Raw genomic sequence first — 21052 nt, forward strand, 5'->3', positions numbered from 1 at the left:
AACACAGTCAACATGGAAAAAAGGATAAAAATCAACTAATCGACTAACTTGTCTTGGTTGAATAATTAATTAATTCAATCTTTGTTTATACTTGAGGAATCATTGAGAATTGCCATAATTTGCAACGATGTCGAGATAAAACTTTTAGCATGTGTTGAAGATCATTCCAAGACTTTCTAAATTCAGACTGTTGTCAGACCCTTAAGCATAAGCGGGTAATTTGAATTAGATAGGGTCAAAGTTACAATCTAGCATTGTTGCGATATAAGGTGGTAGCTTTCCCACAATAGCCTTATAGATAAACAGATACCAATGTTTATGACGCCTCTCTGCCAGAGAAGACCATCCCACCTTATCATACAGGATGGTGAGAAATGAGAAAATGTAAATATGTGTCCTACTTTATATTTTATTTGGTGGGGCCTACCCCTTTGTTCATGTTTGGATCACAGCTTGGTCCTTTAAGACTACGGTCCTTACCCTTCTCCCCAGACGTGTGAGCAGGCCTTCATCGTCCAGAGCTCCCAGAGTGTAGAGCTGCTCCATAGCTGTGATCAGTGTCTCCATAGGAGGAGCATCCATGAAGTCAAACGATAGAAGATCATTGATTCCCATGGCCTGGAAAAGGGGGGGGGGAGAGAGAGAGAGAGAGAGAGAGAGAGAGAGAGAGAGAGAGATCTTATGAGTCCTATAAAGCAGGAGCTTTAGTACCGTAATTTTCGGACTATAAGGCGCACCTGAATATAAGCCGCGGCAGCTAAATTGAATGTGTACATAATATATAAGCCGCACTGGACTATAAGCCGCAGGTTTATTTTTATTTTTTATAACTCTTTATTTTGGTTCATTTCACATCTTTTCCAAAGTAACTTTTTTTTACATTTTTGCATGGACATTTTCCTTTTCTTTTCCAAAGTCACTTTTTCACATATACAATTTTTCTTTGAATTCCGCTTTTTCATAGACTATTTACAATTTTGCTTCAGTGGTTACGAAAGTTTGCATAAACATTTGAAACATTTTCCTTTTCTTTTCCAAAATCACCTCTTCACATTTTACAACAACCTTTTCTTTTCTTTACAGTATGATGTTCCGTTTTTGCATAGCCAATCTACTAATTTTTCTAGAATAAGACAACCACCACCACAAGACAAACAAGACTCACAGGACAGGGCATTGGTATATGAGGGATAGCCGTTTTCGTTCTTGTTTGGTCTGGTCCGTTTATGGTCCCGACATTCATTTCCCAGTTATTGCATATGTTAGCTGCCTCCCATACTTCCCAACATTTAACATATAACATTTAACACGTTATTGAATTCGACCTCCAAGCGAGGGGGGAAACACCCGCTCCTCTTGGCATAAACCCAGGCCCGGACTGGCCATCGGGAGTTTTCCCGGTGGCCTGGCCTGCACAGATTAAAAAAGCGATTGTTTCTAGTTGTGGCGGCGGCGCGGCGCGATAGTTAGATAACCTAGATGGGTGGGGAACAACCAGGATTTCACTGTCTGCCACAGAGTTGGAGAACTATCTGACTCTCTGTCTCTCTGTGACTGCAACTTGTTCCTGTTTGCGGACGACTCAGCCCTGCTGGTCTCTGACAAGAACAAGTTGCAGGTTGAAAAAACCCTCAGCACGGAACTAGGCAAAATCTGCATATGGCTCGCTGATAACAAACTATCATTACACATGGGCAAAACAGAGTCCATTCTCTTCGGTTCAAATAACAAACTCAGCAAGACCGACGGCTTCTCAGTTACAGTGGGTGACAATATTGTCACAAGGAAAGACGAAATTACCTACCTGGGTTCCATCCTAGAGGCAAATCTTTCCTGTGACAAAATGGCATCCAATGTAATAAAAAAAAGTCAACCAACGAACTAGATTCTTGTACCGGATCTCTTCTCTGGTAAACAAGAATACCCTGAAGACTCTGGCAGGAGCACTCATTCAAGGGTACTACGACTATGCGTGCACCTCATGGTACCAAAGCACCTCAAAGGCGCTTAAAACAAAATTACAAACATCACAAAACAAACTGGTCAGACTACTACTTGACCTGAACCCCAGAACCCACCTCACCCCTGCCCACTTTGACAACCTAGGATGGCTTAGAGTAGACGACAGAGTACAGCAACTTGCAATGGGCCTGGTCTACAAGATACACTATACGACCGGGGTACCCATGTACATGTCAAAATACTTCCCAAAGGTCAGTGAATACCACAACCACTACACCAGAGGAAGCTCAACAAATCATGTAAAACCCAGATTCGGCTCAAACAAGGGACTAAACACGTTTCGCAATTATGCCACAACAATGTGGAACGCCCTACCCAAAGCTGTAAAGGAATGTGAATCACTACCCACATTCAAAACCGCTCTTAAAGAGCACCTACGGGAGGCTGCAATTCGAAACTGGCCACCGTAAATGCCAAAAGAAAAAAACACCACCTCCTAATAGACAGTCTCCTCCCCACCGCATGTATATATTCCCTCCCCGCCGTATGTATATTTCTCTCCCACCCACCCACCCCCTCCTAATGTACAGTCCCCTCCCCATCATATATACTCTGTCAGGATCTAGGGGTAACAGTACTGTATATTTGAATACCGTTTATGTCACAAATGTATCAGTACTAAATACCTATATGTCCCTATGCCATAAATGTCATGTATGTTGTGTATGTCATAAATGTCTATATGAATTGAAAATGGGGGACCCTGATGGAAACAAGACAAACGTCTTTCTCAGGTCTGCATCCCCTTAACAATTGTATGTATTGAGCCGTACTGTATTGTACCCATTCTGCAATCTGTTAAATAAAGTTTTCATTCATTCATTCATTCTCTCTCACTGGCCGGCGGATCACACACACACAATGGAGCCGTGCTGCCGCTTGTGATTGGTGGAGGCGGGACCAGGCGATACAACTGATTGACAGCGGAGGCGGCGAATGGAATGGCAGACGGCACTCAGATGCAGAATAACAGCCAGGCAATGAGCCAGGTAGTGAGGGACTCGGGAGAGATACAGTAGAGCGAAAGTCAATTAACGTTGATGTCAAGATGGACAGTGGAATAAAGAGAAAGGGTGGAGGAGAGAGGGATAAAACAAAGACAAAGAAAGGCCCTTACAGGAGAGAGTGGTTAACTGTATTATAATAGTAAATAGAAAAATATGTTGTGCTCTTGCTTTTTTCTTTTTGAAGGTGGAGAGAGAGAGTAGCATTGCTAGTGCCACAACAGTTTTATTTGAGGTCCATAACAGTACATTGTACTAAGCAATTGTTGGCTCATTAGTTTGTGATTCACATGCACTAAAATTCACCAGAATGCAGGAAATTAAGTCTTTGTAAGAAAAAAAATCCTGGTGGGGGACCCCCAGACCCCCCGCTTAAAAAGTGGCCTGACTGGGGCTATATTTCGCACTATATCTCCCGGTATGAATTATTTCCCCAGTCTGGCCCTGCATAAACCTGTTGGTGTGCGAGGGAGAGCCCCTCGTTAGGGGGGGGCCCTGCGCTAAGGGTGTGTGACGAGGCGTCTATCCGAAACCCCTCCATCCCTTGGTCCAACGTTGGCTGCTAAAGAAAACCTACGCTAATAAAATGACCTTACCCCTCCCGGGCACTTAGTAAACATTGCCATGACCACAGAAACAAGAGGAGTCCTATGGTTTCTTTCTCATTGTTTTTTAAGGATGCGTGTACTCGCTGAGCCCCTCTCTCGCTCTCAGTGCAGCGGCCCCTCTGCCTGCCTGGTGCTGGTGCCGTCAGCTCGTCCCGTCCCGTCTCTCGCGTTCGGAGGCGCCGGTTCCCTCCTCGCCTCCTTCCAGTACTTCTTTGAATCTTCATGTTGGAGTGTGGGGTCTGGAAGCGGGTTCCTTTTATCTTCAGTGCTTTTTTAATGCATGCTTCTCTCTGCACCAGCTCCTTGGTTGTATATTCGTGTTCCATGCTCTTCTCGTGACTTGTCGGCACGTTGTCATCTTGCCACATTTTATTTAAGCTAGCGACCACGTTAGCTCCCATGTCGAACTCCTCTGTGGTCTCGTTTTCGAGTTTAAAAAATCTTTCCCCTTCTTTTTCGGTCCTTCCCTTTCCTTCTTCAGTAGTATTGGCAGTGGTAGTAGTCGTAATTGTAATCCACTATATTTTTTTATTTTCAAAAAAATAAACCAGTTCAACACAGGTAACCACTTTTGCTTAATTTCTTTGATGGCTCAAATGTATGCTCTAGTCCAGTGGTTCCCAAACCTCTCCTCGAGACACCCCAGCCGTTCCATGTATTTGTTAAATTCCACCACCAGCACACCTGATTCAACTAATAAAGGGCTAGTTAAGTTGAATCAGGTGTGCTGGTGGTGGAATTTAACAAATACATTGAACGGCTGGGGTGCTTCGAGGAGAGGATTGGGAAGCACTAGTCTAGTCGATTTTGTGTTTTGAGCACAAAGTTCATCATAGATCTGGCCTTTTTATTTTGCTCTCAAAGTGCACCAGATTGATGCATTTAACTTTAAAATGTACAAAAAAAATCAAAAATCCAGGGGGGTATTCCCCCGGACCCCCCTAGAGGGTCAGAGGTTCGCCTCCCATAGTCTGAAAATCCTGTGGGAAACACTGGTTCATAAATATAAAGACATCAGACAATCAGAATAATTAACCCATTACCCGCCAAAATCGCTGTTCAGCGTTATTGCCCGCCATGCGTTGTCTGCCAATATCGCTGTACAGCGTGTTTCAAGTTCATATTTCATATTTTCATCATGGAATTCATATTTCACCCACGGAGCCTTGTCATATGCTGCGGGAGCAGGGGAGGAAATTAGGCCACTTTACTCGCCAAATGCGAGTATTTCTTACGTTTGGCGAGTGATTCATGAAGACCACTCGCCAGTCTGGCGAGTATACAAAAAAATAAAACATTCTGCAATCACTGCACTGGCAAACGGTGCGCGTCTTCTGAGTGTTCGCTTTAGTTGACAGTGCCATGAGAGCACTGCACAAGACCACCCGCGGACATATAATGTTTAATAAACGTTTGCGCAGTACTGGCCAACCCGCGGACATATAATAATAAAAGTCCCGCGGTACTACTAGGCTAGCCATCAGGAGCACTCGCAAACAGATAACGAACACAGCAGAATATGGAAAACAGACAGACTAACCAACGGGGAACTGCATCCAACCCTAGTACAACCATCGAGTATAAGTTACTAAGGACACATTTAAATCACACAGGTGTAATGTTGTCTACTGGAACTGTATACAGTGGTTAGCTTCTAGTTAGCGTTATATAGCTGCTTGCTAGCTAACGTTAGCCCGTGTGCTCAAAGCAGCCAGCTTGGTGTATCCGTTATGACTATAATGTTTCCGAAAAAGCACCGGACTACGACGTAAGGTTAGACATTTTATTTCATGCTCAAAAGCCCCTGGCTTGCACATCGCAGTCACGAAAGGGGCTAGCTCAACCAGTGCACTGTGCACAACGTCAACAGCACACCAACCCAACTGACGTTACCACAACACTTGACGGTACTTCACAGCACTGTCGTAAGACCACCGTGCTGTCTTAAAGGCACAGTGTGCCTACCCAGATGCATACACAACATTGACGCGGCTTGACATACAAAGAAGTAATTATCACAATTAGCGATTTTTTTTGTCTGGTAAAAAATCTGTTTGGCTGGTAAAAAAAATCAGATACTCGCCAGTTGGCTGGTAAGCCAAAAAGTTAGTTTCCTCCCCTGTGCGGGAGCCATCACAACTCTGCAACGCTTCAATACCGCCACCTGGTGGCCGATCGGCGAGTTGCCAAACCGGAAATGCCCGTTTCAGCTCGGTCCGTCCCCTAATTCTGTCCGGCCACTAGTTTATCGTCCCGGGACTCAATCCACACACCGTGGACATGGATCGTTGCCATAACTCAATAAACAACATGATTTGGGCGTATATTAGTATTATACAAACCGGAACTGGATCGCCTTGATGCCCACCACATAACTGGGATCCGTTTGTTCCACTCTCATCGCCCAACGGTATGAGGAGACGGACGTGAGTTTCAGCGTTTTTCTTTATAATTTTCGATACAAACTGCTCTGATCAATATATCACCCATACTACATAAATCATTTAACGTCGGTCACGGAAATTATAAACGACCCCCCCCCCCCCCCCCCGTTCACCCGCAGATGATCAGTCATAACGTTTAGGACCATGTACAGTTTAAATTTTTTATATAGCATGGATCGGTATCAAACTGCATTTGATAATCTAATATGCATTTATTCCTATATCTCACGTTCTATGAAATACTGCAGAAAACGATAAAAACATATTTATACTCTCTAGACGGTATTTTCGTATGAATGTGTGAATGAAAAAGTAAAACGTTCCTACATCCTGAACGATAGATAATTGATGTTGAATGGGCCATAGTAATGTCAATTTAGCAATACAATTTAAAAAGTTATAGCCCTGCAAAGAAGGTGAACATCTCCATAGACAAATAGCGCTGGCAGAGAATGGTTTAGGATGATCAAAGTGGTGGCAGAGAATGGGTTAAGAGCACATTTTAAAATACATTAAAAAAAATATTTAAATAGCAAAAAAAATAAAACAGGTCATAATTTAGAAACAATTATATATCGTTAGATAGAGTGTCTAGTTTCAGAGTTTCCTGCAGGGTATTGCATGATGTAGGGGCAGAAAAGCCAAAAGCAGACCTACCAAGTTCAGTACAAACTCTAGGCACTCTAAGTGTAAGCCAATCACTGGATCGTGTACGACAGGGTCCAGTGGTCCATTCCAATAAAGAACTAATATCATTTGGACAATCTCTAATTATGGCTTTATAAATAAAAATATTCCAATGAAACTTACACCTATATATGTACCGGTTAATTAGCTTTGTTACAGGCTCCAACTGGCTCATTTGTAAAGCTAGTGCGAAGATAGTGGTCTCATATAGGCTTGGGCGGTATCCTTATTTTCAAACCGGCAAACCTTTATGTTATAATACCCCGGTGCACGGTATGACTTTCATTTTCATCAGCGCGGGGGGGGGGGGTTACGTGTTACCAAGTAAACAAATCATCGTCAGCTCTCAGAATGGTAGTCCCGCACCGGTAGAAGCCTGCACCGTTTTAGCGTTAGCATCTAGCCTATAGCCATGGCAGACTATTTGATTCCTTAAGGGCTAGAAATTGCCTGGGTTTTGGTCATATGCTCCCGAAATGCTCCCGTTGTTTGGCTACTTCTATGTGCAGTGAAAACTACTCGAATGCTTTATAACCTAGTCATTGATTTAGTTCAGGGTAATCTAAGATTAGCCGCAGAGCTAACGTTACTTAACGTGAGCTAACGCTAGTTATTCAAGCTCAGTAGCTCACAGAGAGAGATAAACAGCTGACAGCGGATAGTACAGGACGGTACGTGTGTTGCTTTCTAACAGCGGAGGAGTGCAAGAATGTGACAATTTGACCATGTGACCGCGGCAACGCGGGAGAGCGGCAGTGCGGAAATAGGCTGTCTATTGCCATTCTCTAAGACAAACGCTAACCTTAACCAGCTCCTTAACAGCGCCTAAACTTAACCGTTCTAACCTTAACCAACTCCGAAACAATGCCTAACCTTAACCTTAACCATGCCTAACCTTAACCTTAACCATAGAAAGAATATTGCCATTCTCTAAGACAAACTCTAACCTTAACCAGCTCCTTAACAGCGCCTAAACTTAACCGTTCTAACCTTAACCAACTCCGAAACAATGCCTAACCTTAACCTTAACCATGCCTAACCTTAACCGGCGAAAGAATACACGTTAAAAAAAAATTGATGGGATTCGAACTTGTCAACAACGGACCGCAGGACCACAGGACCGTTGCGCTGCCAGGTGAGCTGAGCTTCGAATGAAAATCATGGCGGATTAGGGCGGTTACATAATGCCGCAAGCTCTGCCGCTCCGCTCTGCGGTTGCCGCGCCTGCCGCGGGGCGTGTCGCAGCCAATCAGGGAAAACGCGGAAGCAACGGCAGCACTGCTCCGCTGTTATTAAGCAATAGGCGGACGGTACAAATACAATAAAAAGGCGGGTGGGGGCTGTTGTGTAAACCTTGTACTCTTTAGTTCACATATAATAAGAGACGGATTGCTCCACAACAACACTGCTCTCGTCACAACGCTTTACGGTATTTTCACAGCACTGTCGCAACATTACCGTAAAACGTGAACACTGTTGTGACCCACTCGCTCCACTAGAGCGGTCTCGCCCTCTGCTGGCGCGTGTGTGCACCCACTCAAAACTCCGTTTCACTGTTATAGAAACTGAAGCGCATCTGTGATTTTGACGGTGACGGACGGTATTGAAAATCAATACCGTAGGTATTTCTAAATAGCCTGGTATACCTTAATACCGTCATACCGCCCAAGCCTAGTCTCATATGCACCTGCTTGGGCTGAGGTGGGCTGTCCTGAACAATAGAAATTCTTAGTTGAATAATTGTCATGGGATTATGTTGACTGATCGATTTGTTTATTTAATAAACAAATCTGTAAAATTGTGTTTCCCCACATGCAACCAGCAAAATAACCTCTTTAAATTGTGAGTGCTTAAGACATTCAGCAGGGGGGGGGGGGGACGCTTAAAAAATCAACTAACAAAGTATTGGTCGATTAACACCAAATGGACTCACTAATCTACTATTAATTGTCTGTTTCTTAACACTTTGGTCGCCAGGCTTATATTCTTAATATACCATCCTCCGCCAGCTCCATTTGTCTATGGAGAAGTTCCCCTTCTTTGCAGGGCTATAACTTTTTAAATTGTATTGCTAAATGGACATTACTATGGCCCATGCAACATCAAGTATCTATTGTTCAGGGGTGTAGCAACGTTATACTTTTTCATTCACATATTCATACTAAAATACGGTCTAAAGTATAAGTACCGTACTTTTCGGACTATAAGGCGCGGCCCCCCATTTTTCTACCCTGCGGCTTATATAACGGTGCGGCTTATATGTGACTCGACGTGACCAAACCCGAAAATGTTAAAATCTAAATATTGCTTTTTTGACTGCATTGAAATGTTATTTATCTGTTCCCTTATTTGCTAAACTTAATACAACTTGTAAATGAGTTAATTCTTGTTATTTTTCCGACAGTATTGTGTCCCAATGCTAATTACATATGGTAATTAAACATTAAAACACCTGCGGCTTATAGTCCAGTGCGGCTTATATATGTACACATCATTCAATTTAGCTGCTGCGGCTTATATTCAGGTGCGGCTTATAGTGCGAAAAGTACGGTATGTTTTTATCGTTTTCTGCAGCTTTCTCCAGAACGTGATTTATAGCCCCAAATGCATTATATTGATGATCAAATACAGTTTGATAGGAATCTGCGCGAGATAAAAAATGTCAAATGGACGTGCTTCTAGAAGTTACTACTGATCATCTGATGTTGACCGGATGGGGGGGGGGGGGTCGTTTATAATTCCGTGGCCAACGTTAGATGATTCATCTAGTGTGGGTGATATGATCATTAGAGCAGTTAGTATCGAACACGTTAAAAAATAACGCTGAATCTTACCGTAGCTTCCTCATAGCGTTGGGCAATGAGCGTGGAACAGAAATATTCCTATTATGGGATGTAGAAATATGCGATCCATTTCCAGGTTGTATAATAGTATATACGTCCAAATCATGTTGTTTATCGAGTTATTGGTAACTGATTGCTATCCGTTGTGTCTAGCTCGAGTCCTGGGACTATTATCGAGTGATCGGACCGAATTGGAATGAGCACCAGCTTCCATTTCCTGTTTCCGCTCTGGGCGATCCGCCGATCCGCCACCAGATGGCGCTCTTGAACCGTTGGAGAGTTGAGAGGGGATCAACAGTAGATCTCAAGTCTCCGGGGGGAGAAATATGATTTCGATCACAGATTTTTGAAATATTGATATCAAAGACGTGGTACGGCGTCTTTGGCAGAACGAGCATGGCGGGGAATGACGTGGTACGGCGTTTTTGGCGACCATAGTGTTAATAGAGTGTTTCTTTAAATTGAGAGACAGCACAGCGCTGGCCAACTTAGTCCTCTGGTTCAGGGGTCTATAATTTCCTTGAGACAGCACAGCGCTAGCCAACTTAGTCCTCTGGTTCAGGGGTCTTTATTTACCTTGAGAGACAGCACAGTGCTGGCCAAGTTAGTCCTCTGGTTCAGGGGTCTTTATTTACCTTGAGAGACAGCACAGTGCTGGCCAAGTTGGTCCTCTGGATCTCAGGAACGTTGGTGGTCAGCATCTCATCTCTGTAGGCCCTCTCAGTGTAGAGCCTGTAAGTCTTCCCAGGACCTGTTCTACCAGCTCTGCCTGCCCTCTGCTTGGCTTGGGCCTGTGAAAGACAAACAATATAAAATTGCATTAGAGTAGTGCTTCCATACATCTTCAGGGAAATACCAATATACTTACAAAAAAAAAAAAATTATATACAAAAGAAATTCCATACTGCCTGGCCGGCACACAAATAGTTTTGCTCTATGGAAAAATAAATTGAAAGAGCATACACCGTTACACACAGCCTCAGGCATGTGCTTTCCCTGAAAATGTATGTATTTTCCAGTGTCTGTATTACAGCACCATCTGTGAAGAAGACAATCCCTTAGAGGCAGGGACTTATTTGATTAGAGTAGCACTTTTCAAAACCATTTCCCTCCTTTCTGTCCCAGGGACCAAAAAGCTTTTTATTTATAATAAAAACTAGGGATGCTCGATATTGGCTTTTTTACCGATACCGATATTCCGATATTGTCCAACTCTTAATTTCCGATACCGATATATGCAGGGTTTCCCCCCAAAAAAACGGAATAATTTCAGGTAACTAATAATTTCACTGGATGCATTCAAAAGGCTTTCTAAATGTAAGCATTATCTGTGCAAAATATGATAATTAAAAAAGTAAAAATTAACATTACATATCTCTTGTTGAATTAAACCAACATGCATACTTTTGACAATAAATAAAATAAGAATTGGTTCTTACTTGCTTGCCTGGGTAAATAAAGGTTAAAAAAAATATATATATATATAGTTTTTTTTACAGATACCGATATTTTCCGATATCACATTTTACTGCCGATATCGGCCGATAATATCGGTCGGCCGATAATATCGGACATCCCTAATAAAAACACAAGCAAGCTACTTGGGCCCTAATGATAAGGATAAGCGCTCAATGAAGAAACCCACTCCCATCGCCAAAAGAAAGTCAAAAACATGCCTATAAATACTTACTATGGAATTACACAACTGTATTAAACAGCATTACCAACTTCAGTAGACCGGCAGCCCTTTGATGAAAGCTTCAGGTTTTCAGAGATGTTTAGTCATTTTTAAGTGTAGAGAATGCTTTTGAAGTGTAGAACTATATTGGGGAATTAATACGATCACATACTTTTCACAGCAGGGAACACAGACATACCTGTGAGATGGGAGTTACTACCAGCTGGTCGATGCCCGTCTTGGAGTTGTACACCTTCTGCTTCACAAATCCAGGATCCACCACATAATAAATCCCATCGATGGTCAGAGAAGTCTCTGCGATGTTAGTGGCAATGACCACCTGGGGGGGGACGGGGGGGGGGGGACGTCATTCAATGGTTTCCATCGATCCAACAATTATTGAACATTATTAGAGAAAACAAATTATTTACATATTTTCAATTGCAGATTTTTCTTTTTTTAATCCTCTCTCTCAGATTTTTCTCCGTTTTCTCCCCGTCCCAATTTTTTGTTGTTGTGCCAATTCCCCCCCTCCCCTACCTGGTTGTTGTGCGCATGTTCTCCTGCTGGTCGGTACAAGGGAACCCTGAAGTCATCCGCACGCTTCCTCCGACACGCACGGCGACAGCCAGTGACTCTTTTTTCACCTGGCAGCGAGGACTCTCATTGGTGAAGTGTAATGTGTGGGAGGTCACGCTGCCTTCATCAAGTCCTGCCTCCGCTGAGCAAGCGCCCAGACCTGACGGCGTCGCTGTCCACAACGCCAGATTCCCACCCATGACTTGCCCTCCCCCTAACCCAGCCAAACGGGTTAGTATAGCGATCAGCCCAAGCCCCAAGCAATGCTGACTCCGGGAGTCGAGACCGCAGCCTCTTGCATTGGTGACGAGCGCAATCTCCGCTACGCCACCTGACCGCCCTTCTATTGCAGATTTTGACCAAGTTTTCCATTGGGGACATCATTTGCAGAAAAAATGGCAATAATACAATTGTGAAAACATGGTATGGTCAATGGGTTCCATGGGCCTGAGCATCAATCACCAACACTGGAGATACAGGTTTTCACCCGACAACAGCGACATATTAAAAAGGGACAATGTTGATCTGTAGAGTCCTCCTGAAATCAAACAATTATTCATAAATGGTAAGGCTAACATACTGTGCTTCTCAGAAACTAAGCTCGACGATTCTGTAAAAGATCCAGAGATAGAGATTGAGAACTACTCAATAATCAGGGATAGGAACAAACATGGGGGTGGTGTCTGTATGTACATACACAAAGACACCAAATTCATCAACAGAAATGACCTGAATCATAAATCAATTGAAACTGTATGGGTGGAAATCCTATTCGAAAGGGCGAAATCCCTACTGGTTGGCTCAATCTACAGGCCGCCAGATCATAGTGGCTTTTATGATACACTGGATGGGTGTTTAGCTGGAGTTGAGGATGTAGACAAAATTCTTATTGAAGACTGGAACACGGATATGCAACGAAAAGATGCACCCGTCTTCAAGTCATTCAGTAGGTTTTGTGATCTGCACGGCCTCAGCCAGCTAATCACCCAACCCACACGTGTATGTGAATCAACTCAGACTACCATTGACCTCATTCTGACCTCCGACAAGTCCAAGATCTCCAATAAAGGGGTTATAGCATGCGGGTTAAGTGATCATTATATGATATTCTGTACCCGCAAAAAACTAAAACAAAAGGCTGGCTGCCACAAAACAGTCACATCTAGAGACCTCAAAACCTACTCTAGCGAGGCCTTCAACCTTGAACTGGAGAGTCTGGACTGGTCAGATGAACTCAATGGTACACTGGTTGAAGAAACATGGCTTGGTTTCAAAACCAAATTCTCAACAATACTAAACGACATGGCCCCCCCTAAGAACCACCAGGGTAAAAAATCGCGCTGAGCCGTGGATGCACTCCGAAATACTGGCCGCTATGAAAACCAGAGACAAAAAATGCTCTGAGTTTCGTAAAAGTCAGTCAAAGCTTACTAAAAGCACGAGCAGTGAACTCCAAGCCCACATGACTGAACTCAAACTAGAAAGAAACAGACTAAGAAACGACGTAAACTCCATGATCAAAACGGCAAAAAAGAATTTCATCAATGACAAAACTGAGGAAAACAAAAACAAACCACGTGAACTTTGGAAATTACTCAATAATCAACTAGGATGCAGTAAAAAACTTAAAACCAGATTCTCAAACATAAACATAAAAACGGACAACATGCTCATCACAGACAAGCTGGATGTAGCCAATTACTTAAACATTTTCTTCACAAACATAGCCACAACACTGGTAAACAAACTACCCTCCCACTCAGGGCTTTATGGGGTAGAACACATAGTAGCTTACTACAAAAACCTAGGGGTCCGCAAGGACGACTTCAAGCTGGAAATGGTAACAACAGATGAGGTACTCAATAAACTGAGCGCCCTCCAACCTAACAAGGCCACTGGCCATGACAACATCCCCTCCAAATTCCTCAGAGACTCAGCAGCCGCTATCACCCCAATCATCACACACATAATAAACCTCTCCATAAAACAGGGACACGTCCCCAAGGACTTCAAAATTGCGAGGGTGACCCCTCTGCACAAAAAGGGCAGCAAATTAGACCCAGGCAACTACCGCCCTGTTTCTATTCTCACCTCCATCTCGAAAGTCATGGAAAAAATAGTCTACGAACAGGTCGAAAAGTACCTAGCGGAAAAAAATCTAATCTACGAATTCCAATCTGGCTTCAGAACATCCCACTCCACTGACACATGCCTTCTCTATTTGAATGACCACATCAAACAAGAGGTGGACGCGGGCAAATACTGCGGCATGGTCATGCTGGACCTACAAAAGGCCTTTGACACGGTCAATCACTCCATTCTGATTGACAAGCTAAAAGCAATTGGTTTTGATAGTCTATCAGTGAGCTGGATGCAATCCTACCTTGAGGGGAGGGAACAGATGGTGGAGGTAAACGGTACCCTATCCCCCCCCCCCTCACAGTGAGCTGTGGTGTTCCACAAGGAAGCATACTAGGACCGCTACTGTTCCTAATTTATGCAAATGACATGTCGTCAGCTTGTGACTGCAACTTGTTCCTGTTTGCGGACGACTCAGCCCTGCTGGTCTCTGACAAGAACAAGTTACAGGTTGAAAAAACCCTCAGCTCGGAACTAGGCAGAATCTGCATATGGCTCGCTGATAACAAACTATCATTACACATGGGCAAAACAGAGTCCATTCTCTTCGGTTCAAATAACAAACTCAGCAAGACCGACGGCTTCTCAGTTACAGTTGGTGACAATATTGTCACAAGGAAAGATGAAATTACCTATCTGGGTTCCATCCTAGAGGCTAATCTCTCCTGTGACAAAATGGCATCCAATGTACCGTAATAAAAAAAGTCAACCAACAAACTCGATTCTTGTACCGGATCTCCTCTCTGGTAAACAAGAATACCCTGAAGACTCTGGCAGGAGCACTCATTCAGGGGTACTGCGACTATGCTTGCACCTCATGGTACCAAAGCACCTCAAAGGCGCTAAAAACAAAATTACAAACATCTCAAAACAAACTGGTCAGACTACTGCTCGACCTTACTCCTAGAACCCACCTCACCCCTGCCCACTTTGACAACCTAGGATGGCTTAGAGTAGACGACAGAGTACAGCAACTTGCAATGGGCCTGGTCTACAAGATACACTACACGACCAAGGTACCCATATACATGTCAAAATACTTCCCAAAGGTCAGTGAATACCACGATCACAACACCAGAGGGAGCTCCACAAATCATGTTAAACCCAGATTCGGCTCAAATAAGGGACTAAAAAGCAATTATGCCACATCAATGTGGAACGCCCTACCCAAAGCTGTAAAGGAATGTGGATCACTACCCACTTTCAAAACCTCTCTCAAGGGACACCTACGGGAGACTGCAATTCAAAACTGGCCCCTGTAAATATCCTAACCCAACCCCCTCCAATGTACAGTCATTTACCTAGTATGGTTGTCAATAGTCCAATGTACAATTTTGCTTGTTTGTACAGTGTCCCCCCCCCCCCCTCAATTGTACAGTTTTGCTTGTTTATACAGTGTTTCTCCCCCCCCCCCCCCCAACCACCTCCAATGTAAATTACCCAGTATGGTTGTCAATATCCCAATGTACCCCACCCCTCCCACCCAACCTCCTCCAATGTACAGTTTCTACGTCAAATGTATATACTCCCTTTTCTTGACTCCTTCTGTATCACAAACAGTACTGTATTTGCAAATCTGGTATGTCATAAATGTATAGATGTAGCAGTACTGACTATCTGTATGTCATATATGTCCTGATGAATTGAAAATGGGGGACCCTGATGTAAACAAGACGAAAGTCTTTCTCTGGTCTGCATCCCCTTAACAATTGTGTGTATTGAGCTGTACTGTATTGTACCCATTCTGCAATCTGTTAATAAAGTTTTCAATCAATCAATCAAACAAACTCTCTCAGCACAATCCATGCTGTTCCTCACACCAGGGTTTTTCAAGGGCTTTTTTTGCCCCCCTTAATTGATTTTCGGGGGCTTTTTTTGTATTTCGGGGGCACAACATTTTTATAATGAAAATTAACATAAAGATTATAAAACATTGTTGACAATTTTTTTTTACAGTCTTCGTCCCTATGTTTGATAACGTAATGTTAATGTCTCCATATATAGGGCTCTACGCTAACCTTTTTCCCAAGGAGCACATGTGCTCCTAAATAAAATGTTAATAAATAAAATCTAAATAAAAATTTAGGAGCACACAAAGAAATTTAGGAGCACAGTGACAATTGTTCAAGTAACACACACACACGATGTGTGACATGGCTTGGTTTCATGTTTTGAGGTACCTTCAATTATCTGTAAATAATACATACATACTCTATCTAAATAGATTAAATATGATTGTCCCTGAGGGCAAGTTGTGTTGTTGTCTTGATATATCTACAAATAGCAGACGAATAGCCGGTTGCCTCTGGATCAATGAGTGTCTAATATTGAATAATATTATTAGCTATTTTATTTTTAACACTTTGGCTGCCGGAAAACGCCAAAACACGTCATTCCCGGCCATGCTCAAGTTGCAGAAGACGCTTTACAGCGTCTTTAATATCAATATTTCAAAAATCTGGGATCGGATTCATATTTCCCCTCCGCTGGCCTGAGATCCACCAGGAGGACCCACTGAGCTCTCTGACGGTTCAGGAGCGCCATCTGGTGGCCGATCGGCGCAATCGCTTAACAGGAAGTGCCGTAGAGGTTGTGCTGGTCGGCCGTATTACTTCCGGGCACTCTCTATAGGTCCCGAGGCTCGATCTCGACACACTACATAGCGATCGATTGCCAATAACTCGATAACCAACATGATTTGGACGTATATACCATTATACAAGCTGGAGATGGACCGGGTAAATCGACATCCCATAATGGTAAAATTTCTACTCTACGATGATCGCCCAACGGCGCGCGGAGACTGGGGTGAGTTTTAGCGTGTAAAATTACCGTCTTCGATACTAACTGCTATTATCAACATTTGACCCACATTAGATGATTGGTATAACGCTGCCCACTGAATTATAAACGCCCCCTAGCCCATCCGGTCAACATCAGATGACGTGTAGTAACTTCTAGAAGTACGTCTAGTTGGAATTTTTTATATCGCGCTGATTGCCATAAAACTGTATTGCATCATCAATATAATGTATTTGGGGCTATAGATCACGTTCTGGAGAAAGCTGCAGAAAGAGATGAAAACATACTTATACATTAGACCATACTTTACTATGAATATGTGAATGAAAAAGTTTAACGTTGCTACACAATGAACAATACATATAGGACTTTGAATGGGCCCTAATAATGGCAATGTAGCAATATAATTTAAAAAGTTATAGCCCTGCAAAGAATGAGACTTTCTCTATAGACAAATAGAGCCGGCAACCTACGGTTGATAATGAATTTAACCCATGGCAGCCAAAGTGTTAACATCCCTAATTCCAACAGTCAAGAGGCTTGTTTCAAATTGATACATGAAAAACCCCACACACGCAACAACATCCACCTCAAACACAACAAAAGAACCGAGCATCTCATGAACTTATTATGTCATGGACTCTATGGACTGTCAGCTGAACTCGCAACAATGCATAGGGAAATAGTCAGACATCCCAGAATTATTTCATAATACAAGTTTTGAATGAAGTTTGGATTAAAATCATCAGGAAGACAGCACTGGAACGTTTGTGAGTATAGGCTCTGGCCAGATCTATCAATGAAATACGTTGCGCACTCAGCGCTGTGGAATGAAGGAAATGCGCATCGGGATCGGATTTGGATGTTATTCTTTGAAGTTGTGTTACAAATGGAACCAGGGTTCGAAATTAACGGGGGCTCGGGGCAAAATGCCCTTGAAAATGGACAAAATGCCCCCGAATATCAGTTAAGGGGGGCAGAAAATGCCCCCGACAGTTTACTAATTATATATATAATTATATATATGATCTACAGTGCGAGCATTTCCCTTGTATTTGGCCCTAATAATATGTGTGTGTGCGCCACCCGGAAAAATCATTTACTCGAGACGAGTGACGATTACAAAACAGCTCCGCTGTTATAATAGTCCCACATTACACAAGGCGCATAAACGTCCAATCACAGTAGCGCCCGAAAACAAAGTCACGGTACCGGCTTAGGCAAGTTATACATTCAGAATCAGACAACGCAAAAAAATCAGCCAGCCATGAAGCCCATTCATTTTTATTTTGAGCAAAAGAGAGACGAGGAGAAAGAGAGGAATCCGGCTGACATGGCTTTTGAAGTGATATTCGCACGTGTTTTTGCGGGTCCAGTCCCCACGGTATGTTGACAGAATTCGCAAAACACCTTATCGACTGAAGCATAAAAGTCATTAGGATACTGCTCTGCTCTGAATTTAGGGCTTAGTGGGGAATTTCTTCCGACGTTAACGTTAACGACGCACCGAAGCAGCTAGACCATTTCTCCGTGTTGTGTGTAACACGCAGCGGTCCCCGCCTCCTCCCTCCTTGCAACAAACGTTCCACCCAAAAACGGAATTTCTATTTCATAATGAATTAAATAATTGTATAAAGAATTTTCAATGTTCTGTCATCTAATAATATATTCCATTACCTTTCCTATCTGTATCAAAGTCAAAATGTTTGACAACCGATATCCTTTGCGTTTGATTGATTGAAAACTTTATTAACAGATTGCAGAATGGGTACAATACAGTACAGCTCAATACACACAAGTTAAGGGGATGCAGACCAGAGAAAGACTTTCGTCTTGTTTACATCAGGGTCCCCCATTTTCAATTCATAGTGTGCACACGCACAGTATAATAATGCATGAGATAAATAGTTAATAAACTCTGTGTTACTTGAACAATTTTCACTGTGCTCCTAAATTTCTTTGTGTGCTCCTAAATTTTTATTTAGATTTTATTTATTAACATTTTATTTAGGAGCACATGTGCTCCTTGGGAAAAAGGTTAGCGTAGAGCCCTATATATGGAGACATTAACATTACATTATCAAACATAGGGACGAAGACTGTAAAAAAAAGTGTCAACAATGTTTTATAATCCTTATGTTAATTTTCATCATAAAAATTCAGTGCCCCCGAAATACAAAAAAAAGCCCCCGAAAATCAATTAAGGGGGGCAAAAAAAGCCCTTGAAAAAAAATGTTAATTTCTAACCCTGAATGGAACGGTCTTTCCCCGCCGAACACAAGTTACTTAACGTTACACAGGTCGCGCTATGCAGATGCTTAGCTTGCTAACGTTAAGATAGCAGTGTAACTTAAGTTACACTATGCATGCTTGATGAAAGCAGAGCAGAGCTCTCCGTCTGTCTGCGTTCGCACCTCTCAAGTACCCTGTAACACGCAGCGGGCCCCGCCTCCCTCCCTCCTTGGAACAAACATTCCACCCAAAAACTGAATTTCAGTCCAGTTTCTGAACTATTAACAGCGGAGCTGTTTTGTAATCTTCACTCGTCTCGCACACTGCAAGTAAATGATTTTTCCGGTTCGCACACACACATATTATTAGGGGCAAATACGAGGGAAATGCTCGCACTGTAGAGCATATATATAATTATATATATAATTAGTAAACTGTCGGGGGCTTTTCTTGCCCCCCTTAACTGATTTTCGAGGGCATTTGGTCAATTTTCGAGGGCATTTTTGCCCCAAGCCCCCGTTAATTTCTAACCCTGCCTCACACTAGCACGGGCTAGTTAGCCACAAACAAACCAATGCAAAGTCAGTGGGGTCGAGCTGTATAAACCGACTGAAGCTCACTAAAAGCCTCTTTATGTGCACCGTGGAGTACATTTCAGCGAGCTTCGGTAAGCTTGTACAAAAAGGAGCTTGACCCATTGACTTTGGTTTGTGGTTAACTATCCAGAGCTAGTATGAGGAACAACATGGATTGTGCGTGCCGAGAAAAGATCCCTCAACAACATCATTGGTCAAGTAGGAAATAGGGCACAGGTTCCCCAAAAAAAGAAAAAAGAACCATCCCTTTAATTCTCTTCAACTGTTTCAGTTAAACCAATAAAGCAAATAACACCCGGTTACCTTTCTGCTGCCTGGAGGGGCGGGGTCAAAGATCCTCGTCTGCATCTCACTGGGCAGGGCAGAGTAGACGGGCAGGATGATCAGTTCAGGCACGTCGGGTCCCAGAGACTTCATCCGCTCATACAGGATCTCACAGGCCGTGTCGATCTCCTCCTGACCAGTCAGAAACACCAGGACGTCACCTGCAGAGAAAAGAAAAGACCAGGGAGACAAAGATTGGCACAACGCAAAAAAAAAAAACGTAGGACACGCTTTGGATGATGACAGACAAAAATGTAAAAGAAGTTGGGAGATGTGTTAGTTGAGGATTTTCAACTTCACACAGACACACAGCATCATAGATAGTTAATTTTTTCCCCTCAAGCATTTGGACATTCCTGGAAGTTAGAAGAACAAGGCTGTTTCCTGGAAACACACGATACTCCTTGCTCAATTGTAGGTAGGGATAGGGCTGTCGCGGTAACCACATCACCGCAATCCCGCGGTGTGTCAAGGCACCAGCGGATGCAGAACAGACAACCGCGTCAACCGTGGTAAATAAAAGGGCCGTCATCATTTTTAACTCAGTTCATTTAATGACGAGGAGTCCGTTTTCCAGTAGCATGAGCTAACTTTACGTTTCCATACAGTTTACAACTCACAGATGAAATCAGGATTTATTTTCATATCCCGGACTCGAGCCCCCAATGTATACCTTTTCCTGTATTAATCTGAACCGTAGTAGAGTACAGGGGAGCGTTCACCCAACTCCCGGGCCGAAGTGCCGGTCATGTAACTTGCTTGTTATAACTAGCCGGACTTCGGGGTAATTCCCTCTGTAAGGTGGCGACAGTAAACCAGAAAACAGTTCTCTCAAAGACTGGGCATTCATTTCCTTTTGCAGCTCTCTATTCTTAATGTTATTGACTAACGTTACACGCAGATTGGGTGCTGCCTCTCTGCCGTCCCCGCTGCACTCGGGACTACACTAATGTTATAGATAGCTAGCGTATAGCTAACGTCATAGATAGCGAACGTTAACTTAGTTTAGTACCTTTAGTCCCGAGTGTAGCGCGGACGGCGGAGAGAGGCAGCACTTAGTTTCCTCCAATGATGACACAAGTTGTGATATTTAA

At 43.1% G+C, this 21052-nt stretch overlaps 1 protein-coding gene across 2 annotated transcripts in view; it reads right to left on the bottom strand.

Moving 5' to 3' along the window:
• The window catches only part of LOC311236112 (ATP-dependent RNA helicase DHX8-like), a 90265-nt gene that overhangs the window by 16893 nt on the left and 52320 nt on the right, over positions 1-21052 (bottom strand). For both annotated transcript variants that reach the window (XM_084323722.1, XM_084323721.1), the window contains exons 16-19: positions 19938-20119; positions 11486-11626; positions 10244-10399; positions 481-618 (exon numbers count right to left, since the gene is read on the bottom strand). In XM_084323722.1, coding sequence (XP_084179848.1) covers positions 481-618; positions 10244-10399; positions 11486-11626; positions 19938-20119 — 617 coding nt within the window. The remainder of the gene's footprint in view (positions 1-480; positions 619-10243; positions 10400-11485; positions 11627-19937; positions 20120-21052) is intronic.

Source organism: Notolepis coatsorum (assembly GCF_963971535.1).
Source record: "Notolepis coatsorum genome assembly, chromosome: 10".
In the NCBI taxonomy this organism is placed as follows: Eukaryota; Metazoa; Chordata; class Actinopteri; order Aulopiformes; family Paralepididae; genus Notolepis; species Notolepis coatsorum.